The sequence below is a fragment of the Heterodontus francisci genome, chromosome 4 (genome assembly GCF_036365525.1).
Source record: "Heterodontus francisci isolate sHetFra1 chromosome 4, sHetFra1.hap1, whole genome shotgun sequence".
NCBI lineage: Eukaryota > Metazoa > Chordata > Chondrichthyes > Heterodontiformes > Heterodontidae > Heterodontus > Heterodontus francisci.
In genome coordinates, this window is record NC_090374.1 from 59,906,215 (window position 1) to 59,929,702 (window position 23,488).

Genomic DNA, 23,488 nt, shown 5'->3' on the forward strand with positions numbered 1-23,488 from the left:
GCTATTGTAATTATGCTATTTTATACTTATTTTCAATCTTCCAGCAGTACCAAATCACTGTTTCAAGCTAATTATTCATAGCTATCTGATATTCTGTCTACATTCAGACAATGGTACAAAATAATCAAAGACGTGTAAATCACATTGATCAACACAAAGATTATTATACAATACTTGTCTTGACTCTGCAGGGATAGGGACAATGAGTATACAGTAAAAAAACATTTAGTCAGGGTACCTCAGTGGAATAAGATTCAGCCAGATTAAGTGATTTCCCACCTAGCAGAAGCTGCACAAGCAGGTCTGTGTGTGATCTCCATAGCCTACCAGCATTTCATTCAGCATGTGACTTAACTGTTCCATTGGCTCACAAACAAGGGTCGTTGCAGAGCTACTGAACTGTCAACTGACTAAACAGCAGCTGTCCTGCTTAACTAGATAGACAGGACTTGGTTATTCTGTTAAAGCAGTGCACCAAGTCCAAAGAAATAATTCAAGAAACTGGTTCCAAATGGGTTGTCTTTTTAAAGTGGATGCATCACTTATCACAGAAGAAAGTCAGAGGCGTATGCGAGGCTCTATGCTCAGTTTTACCTAGAGCAGGGTCAACTTTTGCTCTGCATTTCTGGATCTCATGTTCTGTGGAACCACATCGGTAACAGATACCACTTCCCATCTCCTCTTCATCTCTGTCCATTTCTGGGCACTGTTCCATTCCATGGCCTGCTTTTCTGCAGTGGAAACATATCTTACCAAGGGAAGGAAGAAAACAAAAATGTTAGGATGTTTCATTCAATTGCACACATACAATTATTAACCCATTCAGCACTGAATGTTCTCTGCAACAGAAAAGGAGCACACCTGCCCTTGACTCCCAATTGTAATTATGTTTTATTGAGCAGTAATTTTTACACTGTAATTTTTATAATCACTGACCAACGCAAACAGATGGACCGCTGGGTTGAGCACTACCTAGAACTGTACTCCAGGGAGAATGCTGTCACTGAGACTGCCCTCAATGCAGCCCAGCCTCTACCAGTCATGGATGAGCTGGACATACAGCCAACCAAATCGGAACTCAGTGATGCCATTGATTCCCTAGCCAGCGGAAAAGCCCCTGGGAAGGACAGCATTACCCCTGAAATAATCAAGAGTGCCAAGCCTGCTATACTCTCAGCACTACATGAACTGCTATGCCTGTGCTGGGACGAGGGAGCAGTACCCCAGGACATGCGCGATGCCAACATCATCACCCTCTATAAAAACAAAGGTGACCGCGGTGACTGCAACAACTACCGTGGAATCTCCCTGCTCAGCATAGTGGGGAAAGTCTTTGCTCGAGTCGCTCTGAACAGGCTCCAGAAGCTGGCCAAGCGCGTCTACCCTGAGGCACAGTGTGGCTTTCGTGCAGAGAGATCGACTATTGACATGCTGTTCTCCCTTCGTCAGATACAGGAGAAATGCCGTGAACAACAGATGCCCCTCTACATTGCTTTCATTGATCTCACCAAAGCCTTTGACCTCGTCAGCAGACGTGGTCTCTTCAGACTACTAGAAAAGATCGGATGTCCACCAAAGCTACTAAGTATCATCACCTCATTCCATGACAATATGAAAGGCACAATTCAACATGGTGGCTCCTCATCAGACCCCTTTCCTATCCTGAGTGGTGTGAAACAGGGCTGTGTTCTCGCACCCACACTTTTTGGGATTTTCTTCTCCCTGCTGCTTTCACATGCGTTCAAATCCTCTGAAGAAGGAATTTTCCTCCACACAAGATCAGGGGGCAGGTTGTTCAACCTTGCCCGTCTAAGAGCGAAGTCCAAAGTACGGAAAGTCCTCATCAGAGAACTCCTCTTTGCTGACGATGCTGCTTTAACATCTCACACTGAAGAATGCCTGCAGAGTCTCATCGACAGGTTTGCGTCTGCCTGCAATGAATTTGGCCTAACCATCAGCCTCAAGAAAACGAACATCATGGGGCAGGATGTCAGAAATGCTCCATCCATCAATATTGGCGACCACGCTCTGGAAGTGGTTCAAGAGTTCACCTACCTAGGCTCAACTATCACCAGTAACCTGTCTCTAGATGCAGAAATCAACAAGCGCATGGGTAAGGCTTCCACTGCTATGTTCAGACTGGCCAAGAGAGTGTGGGAAAATGGCGCACTGACACGGAACACAAAAGTCCGAGTGTATCAGGCCTGTGTCCTCAGTACCTTGCTCTACGGCAGCGAGGCCTGGACAACGTATGCCAGCCAAGAGCGACGTCTCAATTCATTCCATCTTCGCTGCCTTCGGAGAATACTTGGCATCAGGTGGCAGGACTATATCTCCAACACAGAAGTCCTTGAAGCGGCCAACATCCCCAGCTTATACACACTACTGAGTCAGCGGCGCTTGAGATGGCTTGGCCATGTGAGCCGCATGGAAGATGGCAGGATCCCCAAAGACACATTGTACAGCGAGCTCGCCACTGGTATCAGACCCACCGGCCGTCCATGTCTCCGTTATAAAGACGTCTGCAAATGCGACATGAAATCGTGTGACATTGATCACAAGTCGTGGGAGTCAGTTGCCAGCATTCGCCAGAGCTGGCGGGCAGCCATAAAGACAGGGCTAAATTGTGGCGAGTCGAAGAGACTTAGTAGTTGGCAGGAAAAAAGACAGAGGCGCAAGGGGAGAGCCAACTGTGCAACAGCCCCAATAAACAAATTTCTCTGCAGCACCTGTGGAAGAGCCTGTCACTCCAGAATTGGCCTTTATAGCCACTCCAGGCGCTGCTTCACAAACCACTGACCACCTCCAGGCGCGTATCCATTGTCTCTCGAGATAAGGAGGCCCAAAAGAAATTTTTACACTATTGTCACAATTCAATAATATAGTTTGACCTCACCTCCAGGATGTCCAAAATGCAATTTTTTTACACTTCTAAAATTAAAACTGAGAGACCAGCACTGCTACCCTATTGATATACTTCATTAAAATAATTACACTATCTCAGATTATTGAGCAGGCTGAATTTGAATACTCAGATTGACCAATGGATTTAAATGGCCATTATCAGAATATGTCTTTGGCTAATAAAACCATGTGGCTTTTGATAATTACCAATATCTGCATATGAAGCTCTGATTTTTCTTATATATATTTACATTTCTTGTATCAATCTTGGATGATGGGCAGTGGTTTAATCTACCAATTTATTTCCTAAAGATGTAGGATACTAGCGCAAGTGCAGGATTCCCCGTGTACCAAGTTCCATCTCAGCTGGGGCCACTGAAAGAAGTGTTATGTGGATTTGCTCTTACATTGGACAGCAGCTCCGAGTGCGTTATGTGCAAGTGTTACTTTTCAAAAAAAAAATTATAATGTAAGCAGTGCAAACATAACCAGAACATAAGAAATAGGAGCAGGAGTAGGCCATTTGGCCCCTCGAGCCTGCTTTGTCATTCAGTAAGATCATGGCTGATCCGATTGTGGCATTAACTTCCTGCCTGGCCCCCATAATGCATGACTTCATTGTAGATCAAAACTCTATCTAACTCAGCCTTGAATATATCCAAAGATTAACGACCTACTGCGTGAAAGAATTCCTCCTCATCTCTGTCTCAAATGGGAGACTCCTTATTTGGAAACTGTGCCCCCAAGTTATAGATTCCCCCACGAGTAAAAACATCCTCTCAGCATCTACCCTGTCAAGTCCCCTCGGAATCTTACATGTTTCAATAAGATCACCTCTCATTCTTCTAAACTCCAATGAGTGTAGGCCCAACCTTTCCTCATAAGATAATCCTTTCATCCCAGGAATCAGCCTGTTGAACCTTCTCTGAACTGCTTCCAATGCAAGTATATCCCTCCTTAAATGAGATCAAAACTGTACACAGTATTCTAGTGTGGTCTCACCAATGCCCTGTATAGTAGTAGTAAGACTTGACTACTTTTACATTCTATCCCCCTTGCAATAAAGGCCAACATTCCAGTTGCCTTCTTGATTACTTGCTGTGCAAACCTGTGCTTACCTGCATTCAATCTTTTGTGATTCACGTCCGAGGACACCCAGATCCCTCTGTACTGCAGTTGCATTCCATTTAAATAATATTCTGTTTTTCTATTCTTCCCATCAAAGTGGACAACCTCACATTTTCCCGCATGATACTCCATCTGCCAAATTCTTGCCCACTCACTTAACCTATCTACAGCCCTTTGCAGACTCTTTGTACCCTCCTCACAACTTGCTTTCCTACTTATCTTTGTATTGCCAGCAATTTTGGCTACAATATACTCGGTTCTTTCATAGAGTTGTACAGCATAGAAACAGGCCCTTCGGCCCACCGCGTCCATGCCAACCATAATGTCTATCTATACTAATCCCACCTGCCTGCATTAATTCCATATCCCTCTGTGCCTTGCTCATTCAAGTACCTGTCCAGATGCCTCTTAAATGTTGCTACTGTTCCTGCCTCCACCACCTCCTCAGGCAGCTAATTCCAGATACCCACTATTCTTTGTGTGTAAAATTTACCTCTTTGATCCCCTTTAAACCTCCTCCCTCTCACCTTAAATCTAAGCCCTCTAGTTTTAGTCACCTCTACCATGGGAAACAGACTCTGGCTATCTACCCTATCTATGCCTCTCATAATTTTATATACCTCTATCATGTCCCCTCTCAGCCTCCTTCGCTCCAGGGAAAACAGACCCAGCCTATCCAATCTCTCTTTGTAACTCAAGCCCTCCAAACCAGGCAACATCCTTGTGAATCTTTTCTGCACTCTCTCTAGCTTAATCACATCTTTCCTTTAGTGCGACGACTAGAACTGCACACAGTACTCCAAATGCGGCCTAACCAACGTTATGTACAACTGTAACATGACGTCCCAACTCTTGTACTCAATGCCTCGGCCGATGAAGGCAAGCATGCCATACGCCTTCTTCACCACCCTGACTACCTGTGTTGCCACTTTCAGGGAACTATGTACTTGCACCCCAAGGTCTCTCTGTTCAACAACACTCCCCAGGGCCCTGCCATTCACTGTATATGTCCTGCCCTGGTTTAACTTCCCAAAATGCATCACTTCACACTTGTCTGTGTTAAATTCCATTTGCCACTCTCTTGCCCACTTTCCCAGTTTATCTATATCCTGTTGTAACCTTATTCAATCTTCTTCACTGTCCACTATACCACCAATTTTGGTGTCATCTGCAAACTTACCAATCATTCCCCTTACATTCACATCCAAGTCATTAAAATATATGACAAACAACAGAGGGTCCAGCACCGATCCCTGCGGAACACCACTGGTCACCAGCCTCCAATCTAAAAAACAACCCTCCACTACCACCCTCTGCCTCCTATCACCAAGCCAATTTTGTATCCAATTTGCTAGCTCACCCTGGATCCCATGTCCCATGTGGTCCAACCTTCTGGACCAGCCTACCATGTGGGACCTTGTCAATGGCCTTGCTAAAGTCCATGTGGACAACGTCCATCGCCCTGCCCTCGTCAATCCTCTTGGTCACCTCCTCGAAAAACTCAATCAAATTCGTGAGACATGATTTCCCACGCACAAATCCATGCTGACTATCCCTAATCAGACCTTGCCTTTCCAAATGCATATAAATCCTGTCTCTCAGAATCCCTTCCAATAACTTTCCCACCACAGATGTAAGACTCACCGGCCTGTAGTTCCCTGGCTTATCCCTGCTGCCCTTCTTAAATAAAGGCACAACATTAGCTATCCTCCAGTCTTCTGGTACCCCATCCGTGGCTAACGATGATCCAAAAATCTCTGCCAGGGCCCCAGCAATCTCCTCCCTTGCTTCCCATAGCATCCTAGGATACACTTGGTCAGGCCCTGGGGATATATCTACCTTAATGCGCTTCAAAACCTCCTCCTTTGTAATGTTGATATGCTCCAGGATATTGGTGTTCCGTCCCTTGAACTCACTAGCTTCCTTGACCTTCTCCGCGGAAAATACGGACGAGAAATATTCATTTAAGACCTCGCCCATTTCCCGTGGCTCCACACATAGATTGCCACACTAATCCTTAAGGGGACCTACTCTCTCCCTAGCTACCCTTTTACTCTTAATATACGTATAGAATCTTTTAAGATTCTCCTTTATCTTATCGGCCAGGGAAATCTCATGGCCCCTTTTCACCCTCCTAATTTCCTTCTTAAGTGTACTCCTACATCCCCTATACTCCTCGAGGGACTCGCTCAATCCCAGCTGCCTATACCTGACATATGCCTCCTTCTTTGTCCTGACCAGACCCTCAATATCCTTCGTCAACCAAGGTTCCCTAAACTTGCCAGCCTTGTCCTTCCATCTAACAGAAACATGCCGGCCCTGAGCTCTTCCTATCTCACTTTTAAAAGCCCCCCACTTGCCAGATGTCCCTTTACCTGTAAACAGCCTCTCCCATTCAACTTTTGAGAGTTCCTGTCTGATGTCATCGAAATTAGCCAACCCCAATTTAGGACTTCAACCTGAGGACCAGTCCTATCCTTTTCCATAACTATCTTGAAGCTAATAGAGTTATGGTCACTGGTCCCAAAGTGCTCCCTCACTGACACATCAACCACCTGCCATCCTCATTTCCGAAGAGGAGGTCGAGTGTAGCCCCTTCTCTATTAGGGCCATCCACATAATGCTTCAGAAAACTATCCTGGACACACTTAACAAATTCTTCCCCATCTGATCCCTTAGCACTAAGGCAGTCCCAGTCAATATTAGGGAAGTTAAAATCACCTACTATTACAACCCTATAATTCCTACACCTATCTGTGATTTCCCAACATATATGCTCCTCCACTTCCCTCTGACTATTGGGGGGCCGATAGTATAATCCCATCAAAGCGATCACCCCTTTCTTATTTCTAAATTCTACCCATATGGCCTCGCTGGACATTCCCCCCGGGATATCCTCTCTAAGTAGTGCCGTGATGTTCTCCTTAATCAACAGTGCAACTCCCCCTCCTCTCTTACCTCCACCTCTGTCACGCTGGAAGGATCAGTACCCCAGAACATTGAGCTGCCAGTCCTGCCAACCCCGCAACCATGTTTCCGTAACAGCTATATCACAATCCCATGTACCGATCCATGCTCTGAGTTCATCTGCCTTACCGGTAAGGCTTCTTGCAGTAAAGTAAATGCAATTTAGCCTACCAGACCTTCCACGCTCCCTGTTACCTGCCTACTGGACTTGCTTGCTTTAACCTCTACATTTGCTTCAATTATCTCATCTGAGAGACTACTACTTTGGGTCCCACCCCCCTGCAAGACTAGTTTAAACCTTCCCAAATAGTACTAGCAAACCTCCCCGCAAGGATATTGGTCCCCCTCCAGTTTAGATGCAACCTGTCCTCCTTGTACAGGTTACCTCTGCACCAGAAGAGGTCCCAATGATCCAAGTAGCTGAAGCCCTCCCGCCTACACCAACTCTTCAGCCACGCTTTCATTTGCCTAATCCTCCTATTCCTACCCTCACTAGCACGTGGCAGAGGGAGGAATCCTGAGATTACAACCCTAGCGGTCCTGCTTTTTAACCTTCTGTCTAACTCCCTATATTCACTTTTCAGGACCTCATCTCTCTTCCTGCCTATGTCGTTAGCACCAATATGGACCACGACCTCTGGCTGCTCACCCTCCCCTTTCAGAATGTCCTGCAGCCGCTCCATGACATCTTTGACCCTAGCACCAGGGAGGCAACATACCATCCTGGAGTCTCGTTTGTGGCCATAGAAACGCCTATCTGCACCCCTCATGATAGTATACCCTATCACTATAGCTCTTCCACCCCTTTCCCTCCCCTGCTGTGCAGCAGAGCCCTCTGTGGTGTCACGAACTTGGCTATTGCTGCTTTCACCTGGGAGGTCATTCCCCCCCAACAGTATCTGAAGTGGTATATCTGTTTGAGAGGGGGATGGCCACAGGGGACTCCTGCACTACCTGTCTGCGCCTACTACTCCGTCTGGTGGTCACCCATCTCTTTTCTGCCTGTGCAGCCATTACCTGCAGTGTGACCACCTCACTAAACATGCTATCCACGACTTCCTCAGCATCGCAGATGCTCCAAAGTGAATCCACCCGCAGCTCCAGCTCAGTAATGCGAATAGCCAGTAGCTGCAGCTGGATACACTTCCTGCACACATGGTCACCAGGGACACTGGAAGCGTCCCTGATGTCCCACATAGCGCAGGAGGAGCATATCACGGGGCTGAGCTCTCCTGCCATGACTTACCCTTAGGTTAATTAGTTACTCCCTTAATTAAAAAATACTAATTATACTAGGGGCCTTGTTCTACCCACTTCAACCTAAAGTCCTTAAAAAAAAAACGCTTTAGTCGTACTCACCTTATCACCAGAGATTTTCTTCCCAACAAAAAAAACTTACCCCTTATTTTTTTTTTAAAGATATTCTAACAGCTGCTACTCACTAACCATCACCTTGCAGCTCTCCTCTGACGTCACTGTTTGCCTTTTTTTTCAAAACCCCGGCGTGCTGGAAGAGGTTCGACTGCCCTCCTCTCTGCTCCCGGAAGGTAAGAGACTGGGCCTCGATCCTCGGAGTTGATTTATAAGCTCCGCTCCCGGCGTTCTCTACACAGGTCCGCTCCACTCCTGGAAGGTAAGAGACTGGGCCTCGATCCTCGGGGTCCATTTAAAGGCTTTGCTCCTGGCGTTCTCCCCACAGGTCCGCTCCCAACACCATGAGCTCTTATCTTCTGCAGTAACCTTTTATGCGGCACCTTATCGAATGCCTTTTGGAAATCCAAATACACTACATCTACTGGTTCCCCTTTATCCACCCTGCTTGTTACATCCTCAAAGAACTCTAATAAATTTGTCAAGCATGATTTTCCTTTCACAAAAACATGTTGACTCTGCTTGATTGTATTATTTCTAAATGTCCTGCTACTACTTCCTTAATCATGGATTCCTGCATTTTCGTAATGACAGATGTTAAGCTAACTGGCCTATAGTTTCTTGCTTTCCATCTCCTTCCTTTTTTGAATAGAGATGTTACATTTGCGGTTTTCAATCCATGGGGAACTTTCCAGAATCTAGGGAATTTTGGAAGATTACAACCAATGCATCCACTAACTCTGCAGCCACCTCTTTTAAGACCCAAGGATGCAAGCCATCAGGTCCAGGAGACTTGTCAGCCTTTAGCTCCATTTGTTTTCCTAGTGCTTTTTCCTCCAGTGATAGTGATTGTTCTAAGTTCCTTCCTCCCTTTTGTCCCTTGATTTTTCTACTATTATTGGGATTTTTTTGTGTCTTCTTCCCTGAAGAGTGATACAAAATACTTGTTCAATGTCTTTGCCATTTCCTTGTTTCCAATTAATTTCCTAGTCTCATCCTCTATGGGACCAACGTTTACTTCAGCTAATCGCATACTTGTAGAAACTCTTACTGCCTGTTTTTATATTTCTTGCTAGTTTACTCTTGTATTCTAATTTCTCCCTCTTTTTTTTAATAGTCATCCTTTGCTGGTTACTAACATTTTCCCAACCTTCTGTATACACTAATCTTCGCAGCATTGTACACCTTTTTTTTCAATTTGATACCATCCTTAACTTCCTTAGTTAACCATGGATGGTGGACCCTTCTTATCGAGTCTTTCTTTCTCAATAATCTATATCTTTGTTGAGAGTTTTGAAATAGCTCCTTAAATGTCTGCCACTTCTTATCTACCATGTTACCTTTTAACCTATTTCCCCATTCCACAGCAGGCAACTCTGTCTTTATACCTTTGTAATTGCTTTTATTTAAGTTTAAGATGCTAGTTTCAGACCCAAGTTTATCACCCACAAACTGAATGTGAAATTCTATATGATCATTCTTGCCTACAGGATCGTTTACTATGACATCGTGAAGTAATCCTGTCTCATTACACATTACCAGGTCTGAAATAACCAGTTCCCTGGTTGGTTCCAGAAAGTATTGTTCTAAGAAACTGTTCCGAATACACTCTATGAACTCATCCTCAAGGCTTCCTTTGCCAGTTTGATTTGTCCAATGGATATGAAGATTAAAATCGCTCACAATTAGTGCTGTATCTTTTTTACAATTATATTCTGTCCGACAGTGTGGTGAAGTGAACGTTAATCAGACTGAATGGAGGTTTTTTTTTAGATGAGAGATACAGCACTGAAACAGGCCCTTCGGCCCACCGAGTCTGTGCCGAACATCAACCACCCATTTATACTAATCCTACACTAATCCCATATTCCTACCAAACATCCCCACCTGTCCCTATATTTCCCTACCACCTACCTATACTAGTGACAATTTATAATGGCCAATTTACCTATCAACCTGCAAGTCTTTTGGCTTGTGGGAGGAAACCGGAGCACCCGGAGAAAACCCACGCAGACACAGGGAGAACTTGCAAACTCCACACAGGCAGTACCCGGAATCGAACCCGGGTCCCTGGAGCTGTGAGGCTGCGGTGCTAACCACTGCGCCACTGTGCCGCCCTAACGGCACAGCGGCGCAGTGGTTAGCACCGCAGCCTCACAGCTCCAGGGACCCGGGTTCGATTCCGGGTACTGCCTGTGTGGAGTTTGCAAGTTCTCCCTGTGTCTGCGTGGGTTTTCTCCGGGTGCTACGGTTTCCTCCCACAAGCCAAAAGACTTGCAGGTTGATAGGTAAATTGGCCATTATAAATTGTCACGAGGATAGGTAGGTGGTAGGGAAACATAGGGACAGGTGGGGATGTTTGGTAGGAATATGGGATTAGTATAAATGGGTGGTTGATGTTCGGCACAGACTCGGTGGGCCGAAGGGCCTGTTTCAGTGCTGTATCTCTAATCTAATCTAAAAAAGGTGTGCTAATATAATACAATTATTGATTTGTCTTTAATTTAGAGTAATAGAGTTATACAGCACAGAAACAGGCCCTTCGGCCCAATGTGTTTGTGCCGGCCAACAAGCACCTAACTATTCTAATCCCATATTCCTGCACTTGGCCTGTAGCCTTGTATGCTATGGCATTTCAAGTGCTCATCTAAATAATTTTTAAATGTTGTGAGGGTTCCTGCCTCCACCACCTCTTCAGGCAGTGCGTTCCAGATTCCAACCACCCATTGGGTGAAATTTTTTTTTCCTCAAATCCCCCCTAAACCTCCTGCCCCTTACCCTAAATCGATGCCCCCTGGTTCTTGACCCCTCCGTTAAGAGAAAAAGTTTCCTCCTATCTAACCTATCAATGCCCCTCAGAATCTTGTACACCTCAATCAGGTCCCCCCTCAGCCTTCTCTGCTCCCAGGAAAACAACCCTAGCCTTTCAGTCTCTCTTCATAGCTGAAATGCTCCAGCCCAGGCAACATCCTGGTGAATCTCCTCTGCACCCTCTCCAGTGCAATCACATCCTTCCTACAGTGTGGTGACCAGAACTGTACACAGTACTTCAGCTGTGGCCTAACTAGCATTTTATATAGCTCCATCATAACCTCCCTGCTTATATTCTATGCCTCGGCTAATAAAGGCAAGTATCCCATATGCCTTCCTAACCATCTTATCTACCTGTGCTGCTGCCTTCAGTGATCTATGGACATGTACACCAAGGCCCTTCTGACCTTCTGCACTTCCTAGGGGCCTACCATCCATTGTATATTCCCTTGCCTTGTTCTTCTTCTTCTTTGGCCTCCTTATCTCGAGAGACAATGGGTAAGCGCCTGGAGGTGGTCAGTAGTTTGTGAAGCAGCGCCCGGAGTGGCTATAAAGGCCAATTCTAGAGTGACAGGCTCTTCCACAGGTGCTGCAGAGAAATTTGTTTGTCGGGGCTGTTACACAGTTGGCTCTCCCCTTGCGCCTCTGTCTTTTTTCCTGCCAACTACTAAGTCTCTTTGACTCGCCACACTTTAGCCCCGTCTTTATGGCTGCCCGCCAGCTCTGGCGGACGCTGGCAACTGACTCCCATGACGTGATCAATGTCAGAGGATTTCATGTCGTGTTTGCAGACGTCTTTAAAGCGGAGACATGGACGGCCGGTGGGTCTGATACCAGTGGCGATCCTGCCATCTTCCATGCGGCTCACATGGCCAAGCCATCTCAAGCGCCGCTGACTCAGTAGTGTGTATAAGCTGGGGATGTTGGCCGCCTCGAGGACTTCTGTGTTGGAGATACGGTCCTGCCACCTGATGCCAAGTATTCTCCGGAGGCAGCGAAGATGGAATGAATTGAGACGTCGCTCTTGGCTGACATACGTTGTCCAGGCCTCGCTGCCATAGAGCAAGGTACTGAGGACACAGGCCTGATACACTCGGACTTTTGTGTTCCGTGTCAGTGCGCCATTTTTCCACACTCTCTTAGCCAGTCTGGACATAGCAGTTGAAGCCTTTCCCATGTGCTTGTTGATTTCTGCATCTAGAGACAGGTTACTGGTGATAGTTGAGCCTAGGTAGGTGAACTCTTGAACCACTTCCAGAGCGTGGTCGCCAATATTGATGGATGGAGCATTTCTGACGTCCTGCCCCATGATGTTCATTTTCTTGAGGCTGATGGTTAGGTCAAATTCATTGCAGGCAGCCGCAAACCTGTCGATGAGACTCTGCAGGCACTCTTCAGTGTGAGATGTTAAAGCAGCATCGTCAGCAAAGAGGAGTTCCCTGATGAGGACTTTCCGTACTTTGGACTTCGCTCTTAGACGGGCAAGGTTGAACAACCTGCCCCCTGATCTTGTGTGGAGGAAAATTCCTTCTTCAGAGGACTTGAACGCATGTGAAAGCAGCAGGGAGAAGAAAATCCCAAAAAGTGTGGGTGCGAGAACACAGCCCTGTTTCACGCCACTCAGGATAGGAAAGGGGTCTGATGAGGAGCCACCATGTTGAATTGTGCCTTTCATATTGTCATGGAATGAGGTGATGATACTTAGTATCTTTGGTGGGCATCCAATCTTTTCTGTAGTCTGAAGAGACCATGTCTGCTGACGAGGTCAAAGGCTTTGGTGAGATCAATGAAAGCAATGTAGAGGGGCATCTGTTGTTCACGGTATTTCTCCTGTATCTGACGAAGGGAGAACAGCATGTCAACGGTCGATCTCTCTGCACGAAAACCACATTGTGCCTCAGGATAATCGCGCTCGGCCAGCTTCTGGAGCCTGTTTCGAGCGACTCGAGCAAAGACTTTCCCCACTATGCTGAGCAGGGAGATTCCACGGTAGTTTCTGCAGTCACCGCGGTCACCTTTGTTTTTATAGAGGGTGATGATATTGGCATCGCGCATGTCCTGGGGTACTGCTCCCTCGTCCCAGCACAGGCATAGCAGTTCATGTAGTGCTGAGACTATAGCAGGCTTGGCACTCTTGATTATTTCAGGGGTAATGCTGTCCTTCCCAGGGGCTTTTCCGCTGGCTAGAGAATCAATGGCATCACTGAGTTCTGATTTGGTTGGCTGTATGTCCAGCTCATCCATGACTGGTAGAGGCTGGGCTGCATTGAGGGCAGTCTCAGTGACAACATTCTCCCTGGAGTACTGTTCTAGGTAGTGCTCAACCCAGCGTTTGCGTTGGTCAGTGATTATGTCCCCTGATTTAGATTTGAGGGGGGCGATCTTCTTGATGGTTGGCCCAAGAGCTCTCTTAATGCCATCATACATTCCTCTGATGTTTCCTCTGATCACTGAAGGCAGCAGCACAGGTAGATAAGGTGGTTAGGAAGGCATATGGGATACTTGCCTTGTTAGTCCTCCCAAAATGCATCACCTCACACTTCTCAGGATTAATTCCTTTAGCCACTGCTCCGCCCATCTTACCAGCCCATCTATATCTCCCTGTAATCTAAGGCTTTCCTCCTCACTATTTACGACACCACCAATTTTCGTGTCATCTGCGAACTTACTGATCATACCTCCTATATTCACATCAAAATCATTAATGTACACGACAAACAGCAAGGGTCCCAGCACCGATCCCTGTGGTACACCACTGGTCACAGGCTTCCACTCGCAAAAACAGCCCTCGACCATTACCCTCTGCCTCCTGCCACTGAGCCAACTTTGGATCCAATTTGCCAAATTGCCCTGGATCCCATGCGCTCTTTCCTTCTTAACCAATCTCCCATGCGGGACCTTATCAAAAGCCTTACTGAAATCCATGTACACTACATCTACTGCTTTACCCTCATCGACACGTCTAGTCACCTCCTTGAAAAATTCAATCAAGTTAGTTAGACATGATCTCCCCCTGACAAAGCCATGCTGACTATCCCTGATTAATCCCTGCCTCTCCAAGTGGAGATTAATCCTGTCTCTCAGAATCTTTTCCAATATTTTCCCAACCACTGATGTTAGACTCACGGACCTGTAATTACCTGGGTTATCCCTACTACTCTTCTTGAATAATGGTACCACATTCGCTGTCCTCCAGTCCTCTGGTACCTCTCCGATGGCCAGAGGGGATTTGAAAATTTGTGTCAAAAGCCCCTGCTATCTCCTCCCTTGCCTCACATAACAGCCTGGGATACATCTCATCTGGGCCTGAGGATTTAACCACTTTTAAGCCCACTAGAGCAGCTAATATTTCCTCCCTTTCAATGCTAATATGTTCAAGTATATCACAATCCCCCTCTCTGATCTCTACACCTACATCGTCCTTCTCCATGGTGAACACCGATGAAAAGTAATCATTTAAAACCTCACCTATGTCCTCCGGATCCACAAACATTGCCACATTGGTCCCTAATGGGCCCTACTCTTTCCCTGCTTATCTTCTTACCCTTAATATACTTGTAAAACACCTTGGGATTTTCCTTCATCTTGACCACCAGGGTTCTGTCATGTCCCCTCTTCGCTCTCCTAATTACTTTTCTAAGTGCCACCCGACACTTTCTATACTCCTCTGGTGTCTCTACTGTTTTCAGCGCTTGGGATCTGCCGTAAGCCTCCTTTTTTTACCTGATCCAATCCTCTATATCCCTTGACATCCAGGATTCCCAGGGCCTGTTTGTCCTACCCTTCATCTTAATGGGTACATGTTGGCTCTGAACTCTCACAATTTCCTCTTTGAATGACTCCCACTGATGTGATATAGACTTTCCTACAAGTAGCTGCTCCCAGTCCACTTTGGCCACATTCTGTTTTATCATATTGAAATCGGCCTTCCCCCAATTCAGTACCTTTATTTCTGGTCCATCTATGTCCTTTTCCATAACTACCTTAAATCTTACAGAGTTATGGTCACTATCCCCGAAATGCTCCCCCACTGACACTTCTACCACGACTGGCTTCATTCCCTAGGATTAAGTCCAGTACTGCCCCTTCTCTTGTCGGACTTTCTATGTGCTGGCTCAAAAAGCTCTCCTGTATGCACTTTAAGAATTCCGCCCCTTTTAAGCCTTTTGCACTCAGACTATCCAAGTTAATATTGGGGAAGTTGAAATCCCCTACTATTATTACCCTATCATTTTTACACCTTTCAGAGATTTGCCTACATATCTGCTCCTCTATCTCTTCCTGACTGTTTGGAGGCCTGTAGTACACACCCAGCCAAGTGACTGCCCCCTTTTTGTTTTTATGTTCTACCCAAATGGCCTCATTTGAGGAACCTTCTAAGATGTCATCCCTCCTTACTGCAGTAATTGACTCCTTGATCAACAGTGCAATGCCACTTCCTCTTTTATCCCCTCCCCTGTCACGCCTGAAGATACTATACGCTGGAATATTGAGCTGCCAGTCCTGTCCCTCCCTCAACCATGTCTCTGTGATAGCAATAATATCATAATCCCATGTGCTAATCAACACCCTCAATTCATTTGCCTTACTAGTAAGACTCCTTGCATTGAAATAGATGCAATCCAACCTTGCATTTTTCCCTTGTGCCTTACCAGGTCTATATTTGCTCTGCCTTCCAGGCAGACTCACTTTCTGTTCTATACTACCCCCTACTGTACCTCCATGCTGTATCCCATCCCCCTGCCAAATTAGTTTAAACTCCCCCCAACAGCACGAGCAAATCTCCCAGCAAGGATGCTTGTCTCATTCCGGTTCAGGTGCAACCCGAACAACTTGTACAGGTCCCACCTTTGCCAGAAACAGACCCAGTGATCCAGGAAACTAAAGCCCTCCCTCCTGCACCATCTCCTCAGCCACGCATTCATCTGCTCTATCCTCCTATTTCTAAACTCACTAGCATGTGGTACCGGGAGTAATCCAGAGATTACAACCTTAGAGGTCCTGCTTTTTAATCTGTTACCTAGCTCCCTAAATTCTTGTTGCAGGACCTCATCCCTTTTTCTACCTATGTCATTGGTACCAATGTAGCAAATTGTAGCAAACAAATTGTAGCAAAGTTTGTCAGTAGCATTACTTAAATGGAGAAGTAGGATTTTTAAACCGTGCATCCTAAAATAGCTGTAAATGCACAACAATTCTAAGGTAGTGACCACTGAAAGATTGAACTGACACTGGTCCTTACAGTACCATTGGTTTCTAAGATGAAATCATCCTGCTCAAGAGGTAGGTAAGAGGCTGCAGATAAGAAAGTGTTTTACAAAGAATTTTACAGTACAGAAACAGGTCATATGGCCCAACAGGTCTTTGCTATTTGTTTATGTTCCACACAAGCTCCTCCAACCTTACTTCATCTAACCCGATCAACATATCAAGGAGGTAGGAAGGATAGGAGGTAATATACTGGCATGGATTAAGGATTGGATAACAGGCAGAAAACAAAGAGTAAGAATAAACGGGTCATTCTTGCGTTGGCAGGCTGTGACTACTGGGGTACCACAGGGATCAGTGCTTGGGCCCCAGCTGTTCATAATGTATATCAATGATTTGGAAGTGGGGACCAAATGTAGTATTTCCAAGTTCACGGATGACACCAAAACTAAGTGGGAATGTGTGTTGTGAGGAAGATGCAAAGCAGCTTCAAGGCGATTTGGAAACTTAGTGAGTGGGCAAGAACAGGGTAGATGGAATATAATGTGGAAAAATGTGAGGTTATCCACTTTGGTAGGAGGAACGGAAGTGCAGAGTATTTCTAAATGGTAAGAGACTAGAAAGTGTAGATGTACAAAGGGACCTGGGTGTCCTTGTCACTAAGTCACTGAAAGCTAACATGCTGGTGCAGCAAGCAATTAAGAAGGCTAATGGTATGTTAGCCTTTATCGCAAGAGGACTTGAGTACAGGAGTAGTGAAATCTTGCTTCAATTGGATAGAACCTTGGTTAGACCGCATCTGGAGTAGTGTGTGCAGTTTCAGTCCCCTTACTTTAGAAAGGATATTATTGCCATAGAGGGAGTGCAACGAAGGTTCACCAGACTTGTTCCCGGGATGGCGAGACTGTCTTATGAAGAGAGATTGGGGAAATTGGGCCTATATCCTCTAGCGTTTTGAAGAATGAGAGGTGATCTCATGGAAACCTACAAAATACTTAAAGGGATAGACAGGGTAGATGCAGGTAAGATATTTCCCCTGGTTGGGGAGTCTAGAACCAGGGGACACAATTTCAAAATAAGGGGGAAGCCACTCAGGACAGAGATGAGGAGAAATTTCTTTACTCAGAGGGTTGTGAATCTTTGGAATTCTTTACCCCAGAGGGCTGTGGAAGCTCAGTCATTGAGTATGTTTAAAGCAGAGATTGACAGATTTCTAAATACAAATGACATAAGGGAATATGAGGATAGTGTGGGAAAAAGGCATTGAAGTGGATGATCAGCCATGATCATATTGAATGACGGCGCAGTCTCAATGGGCTGAATGGCCTACTCCTGCTCCTATGTTCCTATATCCTTCTATACCTTTCTCCCTCATGTACTTATCTAGCTTCCCCTTACTCGTATTTATGCTATTCACCTCAACTACTCCCTGTGGTAATTTCCACTTTATAACCACTCTCTGGGTGAAGAAGTTTCTCCTGAATTCCTTATTGGATTTATTGTTGACTCTCTTATTTTTAGCTCTCCAAGTTTTGGACGTCCCCACAAGAGGGAACAACTTCTTCATCAAACCCTTCATAATTTTAAAGAGCTCTATTAGGTCAGCCCTCAGCCTTTTCTTTTCCAAAGAAAAGAGCTCTGGCTTGATCAGTCTCTCCTGATAAGTTATAACATCAGCAACTAACTTCAGAACACTGCAAAGATAGGGAGTGTGCCTCCTTTAGCTCAGTTAAGGGAGTGGAAAACAAAATTGTTTTGAAGGATGAGTTATTTTCATCCATGCCCACATTAACACTGAGCTGTAGCTGCAAAGACAGAACATCTGTGTGGAACGTTAGGCCAGAATGTGAAGTAGTAATGGCATCTAAATGAAGCACATTATTATTAATGTGCAAATTGGCCAATAACATGTAGTGAGGAAAAGGTACCCCACGAATTGCAAATTCCCGCAAGTCGCTGATCAATTTTTGTCACTCCACTATTAGCTTTGCGAAAATGTCCTCTCAAACTTAATCTCCACGCTATTTTCATGACATTGTACATTTGCTCTGAAGAGGTCAGAATTGGAGGAGTGCAGCTATCTTGGAGGAGATTACAAAGATGAGGGGGTGAGGTGAGGCCATGGAGGGACTTGCACATTAATTGCTCATCAGACTCGCCACAGAAAATTAAGCTTCACAATCATCAGTGCATGTAGCCTTTTAACAATGTGATAATTGCTAATGACTGCCAATCAACCTTTCTTGTACAGAAAGTAAACAATCTTAAGTGTTGAGTCTTATTCCTTCAGGTTGTGAATTGTTGTAGATTTCAAAAATGCCAAATTAAATAAATTACTTTTCCTTTCCATCTCTTTATCATCTCTCAAATCAATTCTTTCCCTCTCTTTCTGTACCCGATAGAACATTGAATTCACCCAATCTAATTCACCCTCCTTCTTAGTACTTTGTTTTTCAATCCTTTAATCTTATTAGTCAAGGAGATACACTATTTGTCCCATTGATCATCAAGGTCCCAGATGCTCTGTTGTCCTCGCTGTACTATTAATCAGCTCGCACTTCCAGTAACTTTGCGGGCAAATTTTTTAAAACCTGAACATGCAGGAGCAAGTCTAACATGGCACGCCTCAGCGTGCCCCACTCCAGCAGAAATCTAGCCCAATATCTTTCCAGCATCTAAAATCAGATAAGTGGATTGCTACGTAAGCAAAGACAAAATTATAACAGAAAAGGAATGTGATAACTGAAATGAAAAGTTAGACTGATTTCTTTAATTCAATGAAAAAAAGCTGATTGAGTATTGATACCTTTGATGTAACAATCAATGTGGAGCCATCCTGAGGGTCACATAGTAAGGGTAAGAAAATTGTATAAAAAGTAGCAATTTGTAAGGAAGATTTGGTTTCAGAGGGTTTGATCAAGCCAAATATGAGCTGAGAACTATAACATGTTTTGAGTCCCCAGCCATAAGGTGTGGTTGCAGGTACCGTATTTTAAATGTATGGCTAAGTATTTTTGCATGTACTGAATGCAAAATAAAACCATGAACGCTTGGCCTCAATACTTCAAGAACCTTAAGGTTTTGAGGAATAGACATGGCATCTAGTCAGAAATAAAGCCATCCAAAAACAAAAGGACAAAATGTAAAAGTCACCTTTATGAAAGATGTAGAATTGGACAGCTCCAAGATGATGTAAATTCATTTTAAATGAAAATACAAAAACTTGTATTTATATCATGCCATTAATGTAGTAAAACATCCTAAGATGTTTCACAGGAGTTTTATCAAACAAAATTTGACACAGGCCACATCAGAAGATATTAGGGCTGATGACCAAAAGCTTGGAAAAAAAGGGAAGTTTTAAGGAGCGCCTTATAGAGAAGAGGAGAGGCAGAGAAGTTTAGGAAGGGAATCCAGAGATTAGGGCTTTGGAAGCTGAAAACACTGTTGCCAATGGTGGAATGTCATAGAATCAGAGTTATACAGCACAGAAACAGGCCCTTCGGCCCATCGTGTATGTGCTGGCCATTAAGCACCTATCTATTCTAATCCCATTTTCCAGCAGTTTCCCCGTAGCCTTGTATGCTGTGGCATTTCAAGTGCTTAAAGTGATTCAAATGCTGAAGGGGTCAGAATTGGAGCAGCGCCGATGTCTCGGAGGAGATTATATGAATGAGAGGGTAGGGTGGGGTGAGGCCATGGAGGGATTTGAAAACAAAGATGTGAATTTTAAAATTGATGCATTGCTTAAGTGGGAGACAATGTAGTTCAGCAAACACGGGTGATAGGTGAACGGGACTTGGTGCAAGTTAGGACACAGGTAGCAGAGTAGAAGGGGGCCAAGGAGATGCATGGCAGACACCAAAGGTACTGGTGCAGGAGCAGGAAAAGAGCCTTTTCAAGTGATTCTCTGGTTACGACAGAATAGTTAAGAATGGTCCCAGGTATGTACAGTCTCACACAGCTGGACAAAGGTGGAAAGGCACTGAAGGAGGATGGTGAGGTAAACTGTATCATAGGCTGCAGGTGGGTTGAGAAGGATGAGGATAGATAGCTTACCTCTATCACAGTCACATTGGATGTCATTTGCTACTTTGATCAGAGCCATTTCAGTACTATGGCGGGGCAGAAACCTGATTGGGGGGATTTAAACACGGAGTTTCTGGAAAGATGGGCACAGATTTGGGAGTCAGCAACACATTCAAGGGCTTTGGAGATGAAAGGGAAGTTAGAGATGGCAGGGTAGTTTGTAAGGAAGGAGGGTCAAGGGTTGAACTTGAGGAGAGGGGTGATGGCAACAAATTGTAAGGAAAGGTGGACAGTAGCTGAGGAGAGAGACAGTTAACAATACCATGGGAGCCAGGAAGGGAAGTTGGGGTGGTCAGCAGTTCAGTGGGAATAGGGTCGAGGAAGAGGAGGGTCTCATGGACAAGGTGAGCTTGGAGTGGGCATGAGGGTGGATAGGACAGAAAATAAAGATACAAGTTCAGGGCGAGGACAGGGGATACCTTAGAGGGAATCTGGCCCGGTGGGCTAAGCTTGTGCTAAATCACATTAAATGCATTACTTTTCTCAATTGCACTATAAGCTAAATCAATGATTTATTTTTTTAAATGCATCTGTGCAGCAAAAGAGATATTTTATAAGTCTAACCTTGTGTGTCTAGCTAACAGTCTGAGTAAACAAAGTGGATAATGCATTGTTCATTACACAAGTTCAAACGTAAAAGAATGCTCTAGCACCTAACCCCATCTGGTTCATTAATGTCCTTTAAGGAAGGAAATCTGCCAGTCTGGCCTATATGTGACTCTAAACCCACAACAATGTGATTGACTCTTAAATGGCCTCTGAAATGGCCTTCCAGCCACTTGGTTGTGCAATTAGGGATGGGCAATAAATGCTGGCTTTGCCAGCAATGTCGAAATCCTGTGAGTTCTTTCCCAGATTCTCTAAACTATAGAACCTCTTACATCCTATCAGTCTGCCTTTTATCTCAGAAGACACAGGATTTGTATTGACAAGTTTTGTGTCACCTAGCCATAACTGCTCAATCTATCCCACTTCCCCATCTCCCACTTTATTTCAGTCTTGGTGGTGTCCCGCATTGTAGGCATGGCCATTTGTCTAGGTTTCCTGAGAAAAACCAATTACCCAGAAATTTGATGATTTTATAGTTTTTCTTACACAGTTAATTTCACCATTTTCCACACTATGAATAATTCTATTCACAACTGTACTAACTTACATGCTTAGTTCCAGGGATGCTATGTCGATCACTATTAACTGATTGTCGGTATGTTTACAAGTGTTGGAGTTACTCGCAGGAAGTCAGAATTGTTTAGACAGTGTAATTTGTTGAATTTAAATTATTATTGACTTGGGAGGTCTAATCATGATGTGATATCAGATGGCAATATGTACTGAATTTCATTCACACAACTGATAAAAGGTGACTAACTTAAATTCTTAATGTTTGAAGTCATGAACTATCTGAGTATGTTTATAACTTCTCAGTGCATTCAGTACTTTTTTCTGATTCTATCTGAAACCTTGCCTGTCAATTTTCAACACATTATGTGTTTTGGAGGTCACATCATCAGAGATCTTTTTCTACTGCATCACTGACTAGTATGATATGGATTTGTATTTGTAATTTGCCAGGACTTCTCAATCTCAGTTTGATAACCTGGGGAGTTGCTGAGTGGGCTCAATATAACACATTGACAATTGCAGCACTTGTGGATTATTCAGCCCATTGGATGTTTATGTTTTATCATAAGCAACAAGTATTTTGCATCTAAATAAGTTTTCTTGATTAGGGATTTCCAATCATTTTCAACTTCTGAAAGGAAATTCTTAAAGGGCAGGAGTAAGATATCACTTTTTTAAGATGTATGGGAATCACTTCATAAGTCTGTAAATTTTGCTTTTATATGTCATGTGCAGATGTTATGATTACAACAGTATATTAGTCTCGCATAATTGGACAAAGGAGATCTGAAAATGTAAGGATAACGTATATTTTTGAGTTGTCACAATTCTCTACCTTAAATACTCGTCTGGATGAAGATTTAGGGAAACTTGGACACCTACTTATTACTTAATAATTAATAATATAACTCAATTATAATTGAAATGACGTATGACTGATAGTCCAATTATTAGGTTCTTCCTATAATCTCTAAGGCTATTTCAAGTTGGATGAATTCAACAACAGAAAATTACCATGGCATTTTTCTTCTGAATTTGCCTTTTCAACCTTCTGTTCTCCCGTCTCTGGTCCTTCTTCAGTGCTAGTGCTGCATCTACTTTTACCTTTTCACTGTCCACTGACACCACTGTTCCTTTGTGGAGAACCTGACCTGTTTCTTTCAGGTAATCCATGAACCCATTAACATCTTCACTCTGATACTCTTCTTTCTTGTGGTACCATTCGCTTTCCTTGCGTTTAAATTTTTCTGGCCTTTTCATAGCTGGCTGTTTTTTAACCTGACTGTTTTTTCGTTTTGTCTTACTTGGGCCATTATCACCATTCTGTTTCATCTGACTCCATGGTGTAGCTTCCAGGAGCTTCCTTTTGTGAATGTTGTTAGCACGAGCCCAACGTGTCATTGTTTCCTTCCTGTGATTAATGCAGAGTAAGATTATGCTTAATAAGAACCATAAAGTTTTAGTGCAACAATTACACTGCAAGAGAATAATAAAAGCAGAATTTGACTTATTTGGTCACAATAAAAAAGACCTTGACTATGGGTTTCTAGTAAAGTTAATTGGACATCTTGGATGTTTGTACACATCGAATTCCAATCAGAAATTCTTTTGGCAATAACTGGAGATATCTGGCAATCCAGAAGTGATGTAAACATTGACATGGTCATGGTCCTTTGATATCCCCATGATTCATTCATTTGCTGATGTTGTCTAGGCTCAGAGTGGCCAATGGCATAAGATATTGAGTTATTTGTACTCATGAATCACTGATTTCAGAACAGTTGGAGGGATAACTATCAGCCCATTCCGTTAGGATAGGCGCAAATAATTTTACAAGTACAAATTATACTTACTTATCACCCATGAAAGGGTACCTATCACTCAAGTG

The 23,488-nt window shown here is 44.2% G+C and overlaps 1 protein-coding gene across 1 annotated transcript in view; it reads right to left on the bottom strand.

The window, feature by feature from the left end:
- Nucleotides 1–23,488, bottom strand: part of zcchc9 (zinc finger, CCHC domain containing 9) — a 49,715-nt gene that overhangs the window by 19,476 nt on the left and 6,751 nt on the right. The window contains exons 2-3 of the mRNA XM_068028827.1: nucleotides 22,615–23,011; nucleotides 595–748 (exon numbers count right to left, since the gene is read on the bottom strand). Of these exons, the coding sequence (XP_067884928.1) occupies nucleotides 595–748; nucleotides 22,615–23,001 (541 nt within the window). The 5' untranslated portion in view covers nucleotides 23,002–23,011. The remainder of the gene's footprint in view (nucleotides 1–594; nucleotides 749–22,614; nucleotides 23,012–23,488) is intronic.